At 41.6% G+C, this 8,902-nt stretch overlaps 1 protein-coding gene and 1 non-coding gene across 2 annotated transcripts in view; both read right to left on the bottom strand.

Annotated features, from left to right (window-relative positions):
• Positions 1-357: 357 nt before the first annotated feature.
• The window catches only part of LOC113745977 (transient receptor potential cation channel subfamily V member 1-like), a 21,887-nt gene continuing 13,342 nt past the window's right edge, over positions 358-8,902 (bottom strand). Inside the window, exons 4-18 of the mRNA XM_027279903.1 lie at positions 5,306-6,821; positions 4,729-4,883; positions 4,147-4,299; positions 3,891-4,028; positions 3,498-3,802; positions 3,228-3,404; positions 2,990-3,145; positions 2,813-2,908; positions 2,664-2,734; positions 2,425-2,590; positions 2,285-2,351; positions 1,877-2,202; positions 1,517-1,641; positions 931-1,040; positions 358-833 (exon numbers count right to left, since the gene is read on the bottom strand). Of these exons, the coding sequence (XP_027135704.1) occupies positions 754-833; positions 931-1,040; positions 1,517-1,641; positions 1,877-2,202; positions 2,285-2,351; positions 2,425-2,590; positions 2,664-2,734; positions 2,813-2,908; positions 2,990-3,145; positions 3,228-3,404; positions 3,498-3,802; positions 3,891-4,028; positions 4,147-4,299; positions 4,729-4,883; positions 5,306-5,442 (2,262 nt within the window). The 5' untranslated portion in view covers positions 5,443-6,821 and the 3' untranslated portion in view covers positions 358-753. The remainder of the gene's footprint in view (positions 834-930; positions 1,041-1,516; positions 1,642-1,876; positions 2,203-2,284; positions 2,352-2,424; positions 2,591-2,663; positions 2,735-2,812; positions 2,909-2,989; positions 3,146-3,227; positions 3,405-3,497; positions 3,803-3,890; positions 4,029-4,146; positions 4,300-4,728; positions 4,884-5,305; positions 6,822-8,902) is intronic.
• On the bottom strand, positions 7,604-7,794 carry LOC113746191 (U2 spliceosomal RNA). Its single transcript, XR_003462663.1, has one exon. It is a non-coding gene; the product is annotated as a U2 spliceosomal RNA (small nuclear RNA).

Genomic DNA, 8,902 nt, shown 5'->3' with positions numbered 1-8,902 from the left:
TTAAAACAATGAGGTCGACGATGCGTCGTCTTGTGGTATCGTCAAGTGTCACAGTCAGTAAGTGGAGGTAAAATTGTCCAAACAGGAAATATTCTGAAGTGCAGATCAGGTGCACCACTCTCTGGTTATTGAACTGGTTTCATTGAGGATTCGACAACAGTTAACACAAAATAATCTTAGAAACATGCAACAACAGGGTCGGCCTACATGTCTGTCAGAGTGCCGAATGTTTTCTGAGATGGTATAAAGACTTATGTAGGAGATCTGTTGCCAGAAATGAAATATATATATATATATATATATTCAAATATAGTTTCCATTAGTGTATAATCACCTGACCATGTTTCCTAGGGCGTCACTCCCTGTACAGATTGTTAAGCCCTCTGAGGCAAATGTACTTTGTGACTTTAGGCTATACAAATAAAATTGATTTATGTTTCTACAGTAATCCAGACAAACAAACCAAACACCAAATCTACAGTCATAGCCACTGCAGGTTCTCCTACATGCTTAAAATGAGAGGCGAGGGGTATTCATTTGGTTGCACTGCTAGACGCCACTAAATCTACCAACGCCCTCCTGAAGACCTCCAGCTCTTCAGAGAGGACCACCTCTCCCTCTGTCACAGTACTTGTTGCTGCACGAACACGTCCTTTTCACACTCTGCACTTGATTGTTTCTCTTTTTTGTACGTCACAGTTTGGATAAAAGTGTCGGCACTGGACCTTTAGTTAAACCTAAACTGTGATGACTCTAGGGATTACTGTATATTTCTTGTTGTCGTCGTATGCCACGAATCCTTGCCAGGAGTGGATTCAGTCTCCACGGACTCCCTGAAAGATTAAATGGTGAGTCAGATTAGTGACTTCTTAGCAAACATTAGAAACAGCATGAAGAGACTGAGTGTGTGTTTGTGGTGTGCTGCTCTACCAGGAGTCCGGACTTTGCTGGGCTGAGGCGTTTTCACATGATCCCCGGGGTCTTCGTCCTGGATAAAACCGAGGTCACAACGCCATCGTTTCCAATCCTTTTCCTCCACCCTGAAGTCAAAGAAGATTTATCATGAACTGATGTTACAACATTGAAGAGTTAATTCACCATGTCCCTTGTTACCCACAGAGGTTTTTATGATATCTTGATGCCAAAATATAGAGATGGAGTTAAATTTTGTGGCTTAAAGTATATATAAAACCTCAGCAGCAGACTAGAAACAATGCACTGGTCACTAGATAATCCACTGACTGCTGTTACTGCTGAATAAATGCTGTGGAACTGGTCTGCAGATCTTTCTGGAAAGCTTAAAGGTGCATGGTCTCTGCATGACGTGAGAAGATGTTTAAAGAGGTTGATCTGTGTTTAGTGATCTGTGTGCTCAAGGTTCAGTGACAATCATCAAACAGACGATTAACAATGGGTGTTTGTGTGACAGTTGACTTAGAGAAATACTTTCCCAGACAAGTTTGTACAAACTTTAACAAGGCAGCTTATTCCCAAAATACAGGACATGATATCGTACCTTAAAAATCGACGGCTCTTGTCCTGCTTGCTTCCGATACACACCATCTTTGATACTCCAGAGAACAACTTGCTGGACAGGCACTTCGGCAGAGTCCTCTCCATGTCCAAAATAGTAAAAGCCCTCTGAGGATGTGCAACAAAGAATCTGCATGTAAGCTCTTTGGTGTTTGTCAGGGGTTTGGCACACAATATAGAAACATTTGTCATCATGTTTCAAAGCTCTTCTTCATAAAGTATCTGAGATATTTACTCTAAGATGGATCAGTGTCATTCAACCTAAATTTCCTGTGTAGGATCTGCTGATATCCAGACAACCTTATGAATAATCCCATGAGATCGACCTAATCCTCCTTCTTACCTGCAGGTTCCAGATGTTTTCACTTTCTTCGCTGATTCTTTCCACCGTGTTTCCCATCACGGCGATGAGCATGTTGAGCAGCAGGATGTAAGTGAGCACTATGTACAAGATGAGCAGGACGTAGAAAACCTCCTTGTACTGAACATGATCAGTGAACTCCAGATCTCCCATCCCGATGGTGAACTTGAACAATTCCAGTGTTGTGAACTTGATGTCATTGTAGCTCGGCTTCTGGCATTTAAATGGCTCCAAACCAAAGGACCTTCCACGTGTGCCATTACCCAGTTTATTACCTGGAGGGTGGTCTTCGATGAGAGCGACAATAGCTGTAGATAAGAAGAAATCAGAAGTCTTTACCTTGGAAAACATCTTTATTCCAAAGTCATTTGGAGTCCATTAAAGTCTTACCGGCAGAAAATCCAAAAAGCAAGACGCTATAGACACATAGAAAATGTAACAGGTCAACCAGGATCATCTAAAAAGAAAAACAGACTTTAAAAACAGGAAACCATTTGCGAAAGTTTTGATTACTAGAACTTAGTTCTTACTCTTTGCATCATGACATTGTACATCCCCAGTTGTTTGGAGCCTCTTGAGTAATAAAGAACGTTGATCCAGGCCAGAGCCAGCGAGCACACGAGGAAGGCAATGTATTCTCTCCGTCCAGAGACGTACAAAACTGCGCAGATCAGAAAGAGCGTCGCCTGCAGGAAGCTGCAAACAGACGAGTGGTAAGAAAGCAATGATATTCAAAGCTTTGGGAAGAAGATCTCATGGCAGTACTTACAACAGGATGTCACTGAATCCATCAGTGTATAGGAAACTGAACTTTGGGGGGTTCCTCTTAAATATAATTATCTGTGGGATTATGAAAATATAGATTAGTTTGATACAAATTTTGAGCGTTTTTGTGAGTTACTGCAGCAGATTTCTCACCGCTTTATAAAAAAACCACAGGGCTCCAAGGACACTGATGATCTCACCAACGCAGCGGAGGTAGTCGATTGGGACATCTTCAATAGGAAACGGAGGCTGTGGGTCAGATAATGTGCTGATGAAGATGTTCAACTCAAACAGGACAAGCTTTGTTTAGCGGATGGTCTTTCACCTTACCTGTCCTTCTTTTCTGTAGAAGGCCACAGTGGTGAAGATGATCAGGTACATCAGGTAAACCAAGAAATTCATCAAGAACAACTTGGAAGCAAACCTGTCCCACTTATCGTTGAGAAGACTGTGCAGAGGCTCGATCTGGAGCATCTCAGGACGATTCTGAAGTTCACAGCTCAGTTAAAACACTCATTTCTTCTATTTAAACACACATCATTATCAGGTCAAAATATGTATTTCTAACCGGAATCTCACTCCCACAGACGACTATCTCCAACACAGAGTTCTCTTCGTCGGTGTCAATGGAGCTTATGTCGTAAAGCGAGGAGTGAACGGGTCCGTAGACCCATTCTGTGAACTTCCTGGACAGCGGCCTCATCTCCTCATCCGAGAATTCCCGGTGCAAAATGTGCTTGAACAGCTGGCCAATGAGAGGTCAGAAAAGAGTTAATTATCTATATTATGTCACAAGTTTTAAATCCACACAAAGACCTTCCAAAGAAAATAGACGTACCCCGATCTTTCCTTGCTTGGCTGCTAACTTGAGAGGAGTCAGCCCCTGATTGTTTTCAATCGCTTCCAGCTGGACTTTTCTTTCTTTCTCAAGTTTGCTGTGCTGAATAAGGATCCCGTCATAGATCCTTTCAATCATATCTGTGTTTTCTGTTGTATTGTCTGCGATAACCACCAAACTGTGCAAGACAGTGTTTCCTTGTGAGTCTCTGTCGGTCAGGTCTGCTCTCCTGTACGGGTTCTCCATGAGGAAGGACACGATGTTGGGCTGGTTGGTGCAGGCAGCCAGCGATAAAGGAAGCTCTCCTGTTGGAAATACACAGAGGGGAGTTTAGTGATAAGATCTGGGAGCGAAAATGTAAATGGGTATTTTCTTTAGAATGTATTTACCTACCAAAATAAAAACCCGTTCCTGCATCACGCTGGAAGAACTTCCCATTGGCTTTGGCTTGCACGTCCGCTCCTTTCTGTACCAGCAGTTTCACGTGGTCAAAGCTTCTTCTCTCGATGGCGGTGTGCAAGGCTGTCTGACCTGTGACAGCGGGATCAGTGTGTAGGGTTTAGATATGAATATAAGATTTCATCTCTGCCATATTCTGTAAACGGGGCCCTTTAAATCTGACACACTGAACCCTTTTTGTTTCACCTACCCTTGTAGTACGGATCTTTGTAAGATGCGTTGATTAAATTTTCTAAGTCTTCAGTTTTTTCTGCGATGTCGAGGAGAAATTCAACTGTGTCATTTTTACCGTCCTTTAGATTCAGCAGAGCTTTCAGGAGTGCCGTTTTCCCGTTTACTTCATCTGGAAGTTCAGCAAAAAATGCACAAATTATTAGTTTTGTTTCTCATTACAATATTTACATCTGTACTTATACTTCTATATAAATTAGTACTAGACCCCTAAATTTACCCCAAAAATTAATCTTTGTTCAGACATAAGAGTTTCACATCCAGTTCCTTCAGGTTTATTTCTTTAAAACATTTCAGGAAATTTTATTTACCATAGTTATTATCTAATAGCCATCAGTGATGCCTCGCTTAAACAAACTGTACGAGAACTCCTCCAGCCATTCGCAAACAGTCGTGTTTGGCATGACTACATGCACTTTACTGCTCAAACATTGGACATTCAAGGACATGGAGACACTCACATGGTCACAAATAACAGAAGGACACTTAAGTTGTTGTCAGTTAAAAATAAGACACATAAAACTGTTTTCTTCCTACTTACCTGTGAATTCTGGGCTCGTAAGACGTTTATTATTAACTCGCAGGTAGTCGAGCAGGCCGTGAAGCTGAGCTGTGTCTCCCTGGGATGCTGCATTAAAGACTCTCTCCCTTGTGAATGCTTTACCATCAGTGTTGGGAGCAACGTCAGGATCTTGTCTGAAATGTAACAAATCATACAACTGATTCAATTCAAATCAAGCTCAATGTTATCAACTGATTTGTTCCAACACTGTATGTCTTTTCAACTATTAAAGTATTCATAAAATATAAATATAATGCAGAATAAATTATTTTAGACATTACAATATACTGTATGTATGATATGTGTGGCACACTAAAATGACGTGACTTGTTTAGTCTCTTTGTAAATCTTCCAGGACAAATAAAGGCTTTAAACAAACTGCTTCTTTACCTGTGATTTGCCACCGTGTTACCTGATACTGAACGAGTCCCTACAGGCTTCACTGCTGTGTTGACACCCCCAACATTCCGTGTGCATGGTTTTAAAATGAAATGCCATGTGCATTACCTGTGGGAGAGACATAAAACATCTGTTCTTCCCCAGTAGAAGCAGTTACCTGGACATTAGGACGTTGGTATCCATAGGTGCAGGTTTGATCTCTGCGTTGTCTTTTCTAAGGAGCCAATCCAGACTGTTCCCCTCCTCCTGGCCTTTGTTCGACTCCTCTCTCGGCGGCGGCTGTCCATTGTCCATCTTTGTCCTGTTGATAACCAAATCCTGACCGTGTAGAACAAGAAACTAAAGTGTTAGCTTGACAAGAAGCTCATCAGCTTCGCTGAGCTCCAGCTGCACAAGTGTAGAATTGCAAAGGTCACGAGAAGCACTGATGAGTAAAGGTGTGTGTTACCTTGATCATGCTCCTCCCTTTTCCCAGAGGGCGAGCCTGTTGTTTACTTACCAGCAGTTTTCCACTCGGAGAAAATAATAGCATGCTGAGATCATAGCACACCTGATGAATGGTTATTTTACTATGTGATACTCTATGATTTATTTAATGACACACTGATGATGGTGTTAAATAATACCTAAATGTTTGAATTCAAACTAATGTATCTCAGCATGTTTGACACATTTGAAACATTAGTAGTCTGATTTGTATATCTATCTAATATTTATTTATACATCTCAAAATATAAATGTGCTTTTACTTTGCAGGTTTTGTTGTTTTTATTACATAGATTTGGTTTGTTTGAAATTTCTTTTGAGCCGTTTTGTCTGTTGGGGAATATTATTATTTACATTTTAGGGCTTGGTAGTCTACAGTGTATTCATTATTGTACCTTTCACTAATCATCTCTCGACGTTTTAAGCTGATTTTAGAAACTCAACGATTGTTCTCTCTTCTCATTTCCATGAATAAAATAAAAACAAAGACAGAAAGAGGATTTGTTTTTTGTAAAAACAATGACACTGCTTTACTCATTACTATTTCATCTATCAGTAGAATACACAATAAACAGACGTGCATGTTGCTTGCTACTTTGGGGAAGCTGTTAAAGAATAAAAAACAAATTTGCTGCACTCATGTCATTCATACCAACAACGTCACAAGGTGTTTTTGGGTTAACTCAAAGTGAAATGTTTCCTTTTAGTTCTCCTACTGTGACTTTCAGCCTGTAAATAACTAGAGGGTTTCAATAGTGGCTCAAGCATTTGGCAAAATGCAAATCTAAACAAAAAGGCATGTGGGCGGTGGGAGATCTCACTGCACCGGCTGGACCGGTGCAGACACCTTAAACCAGACACCTTAAACCAGACAGAAGTGAATCATTGTGTGCTGATATCGTATCTCTTTCACAAAAATCTACATCCTGACAGCGCCAAGCTGATCACCTTCAGGACACGTTAGCTGTGTTTTTCTGCATGCAGAGACTAAAAACAAAACTCTATCAGGGACCCGATGTGATTATCAGAGTGCAGCTGGTCTCCCTGAAAACTCTATAGTAGAAAATGTAATTATGCAACCAGGGCTGAGGCAAGGAGATATTAGTTTGTTACAAAGATGGGTCTACAGATCTGGAGAAGAAGCAACATCAGCATCTGTTGAAGGCGAGGAGGACGTTCTTCAGTCACTGAAAAAAAAAACGAATGGTGAGTTTTAGTGATACTTCAAAATCTAATGTAGAGGCACGTTTAGAAAGTTTTGCAAACGTTAAACATGCAACGAATGCATAGAATAAAACTGTACTGAACATCTGAGTCATAAGAGTCTCTTCAGGTTAACTCTGTAGGACACAATGCATTCATTCACTGTTGGTGGGTTGACAACCTTCCGATGATTTCAAAACATATTTGATCAGAAAAATCTAATACAGCTGTGTCATCATCACTCCTTTATCAGCATCAGTATCAGAAGTGATTCGTTAATTGATCTTTAAAAAAAATTATTGGTAATACTATTAGGTATGGAATAAAAGTAACACGCCTTAAACTTCAATGAAAAATAATAGACCTAACGTTACATGGTCCACAGTGAAGCTGTCACCTGTAGCTGCTGTTAATAATTAATGTTTTTTTCCTTGTTAGTCAGATCAGCAGATGTTTGGTTAAGCTACCGACTGTTTTCATCATCATGGTGAGAACTGTGACGAGGAAACACTTGAAAATATTCAGCCTGACCTCCTAACGTTAGACAGCTGACTGAGCTCACCTGTCCAGGTGTGTTCACAGGTGTCTGATAGAGGGATCATTAGATTTAATCATGTACATTTCACAGGATGGCAGTATGTCCACAAGCAGGTGAATGATGATGTCTATCATCTACACTTAGTAAACACAGTCAACACGCTATAACTAACCTCAACACTAGATGTTCAGTTTAACTAATTGGAAATCGTTTCATTAGACATGTATAGGTGGGTGCACCGTTCCTGGAGGTACTGCAATACCAGGTCGATGCGTGGAGTGGACGGAGCAAACCCCTATTCCATCTCCCTGCTCCAAAAATCAATTTAATATATGGTCCCCGGGTAGGGGACGTATCAGATATTAAACTGATAAGAACAGATACTACACTTGATCTTAGCCAAAAGGCCGAGAAGCGATGCCAACAGAGGCTCGGAGAGAGGAGCTCACTGTTCGCGCTGCCAGTCTCACTGACGGTTCAAGTCTGAGGAAACTGATCGAAGATCAATGATGATTAGAAACAGTGACTGTAAATAATGATCGTTGTTCTAGGAAATGTTTGTAACAATCTCCCTGCGGGATTAATAAAGTTTTTCTCTTTCTCATTTCTAATTCTCCCTGACGCTCTCGGGTCACGTGCTGTCTCTTATCCAATAGGAGCTCGAGGTGGGAGGAGCCCGGTTCCGTTTAAAGACGTTACCGTGTGGTGAACTAGTCATCTCGGGGTCTCAAGTTTCCGCCTCCACGCTGGCTTTGTGAGGCAGAAAGGTGTGGACGTCAGAGTCCTGCAGACAGAGAAGGCCGTGGCGGAGTACAAACAAGCTGGCTGGTCAGGGCGCCAAGGTGGGCGGTGTCTTCCACTCCACCTGTTGATCATCTCACCATTGATGATGATGCACAGAACACGAGGCGCAGCCTGTAAGTGCAATCGCTGCCCTCTTTTTGGCCAAAGGTGAGCGTCCTCGAGCTCTCAGCATGAGCCACAGAACGCTTAAGCTCTCAGATAAAGAACCAGATTCGTGTTACTGAACGAGCCTCAGAGACATTAAATCGATAAAAGGGAGGCCTGAGTAGTAGACTCAGCTGTTTTTTAAGGATGAAGACCGCTCGTCACTGATCAACTGAAGACACAGGTTTCTAATGATCAGATTGGTGGTATGAATGTACGGATGTGTTTCAGGAGTTGCTTGGTTTGCTACAAAATAAAACTAGAAACATGAATCACAACTTCAGCAGTTTTTCTTAGATTTGTACATACAAATATTCCCGTGACACGTGACACAAACACGAGTCAACAAGCTTCCCTGTTAACTAAAAAGTGAAGCTAAAGCAAAGCGGCTTCATCTTTTCTGCACAGCTGGACTGGTAAAAGTGAAACACGAGACGAGCGAGAGCTGCGTCAGTCCTGAAAGCGAAAACGGACAGTTCTGCTCGTCTGTGAGCTCCGTCGCGTCTCGTAGGTTTGTGGGCAGATGAAAGACTTTCATCACATTTCACGGTTTGCGTAATGGAAAGGTGCCCTCTATAC

Source organism: Larimichthys crocea, chromosome VII (genome assembly GCF_000972845.2).
Source record: "Larimichthys crocea isolate SSNF chromosome VII, L_crocea_2.0, whole genome shotgun sequence".
Classification (NCBI taxonomy): domain Eukaryota; kingdom Metazoa; phylum Chordata; class Actinopteri; family Sciaenidae; genus Larimichthys; species Larimichthys crocea.
The sequence above is the reverse complement of the archived record's forward strand: the minus strand, read 5'-3'. Positions and strand labels throughout refer to the sequence as shown.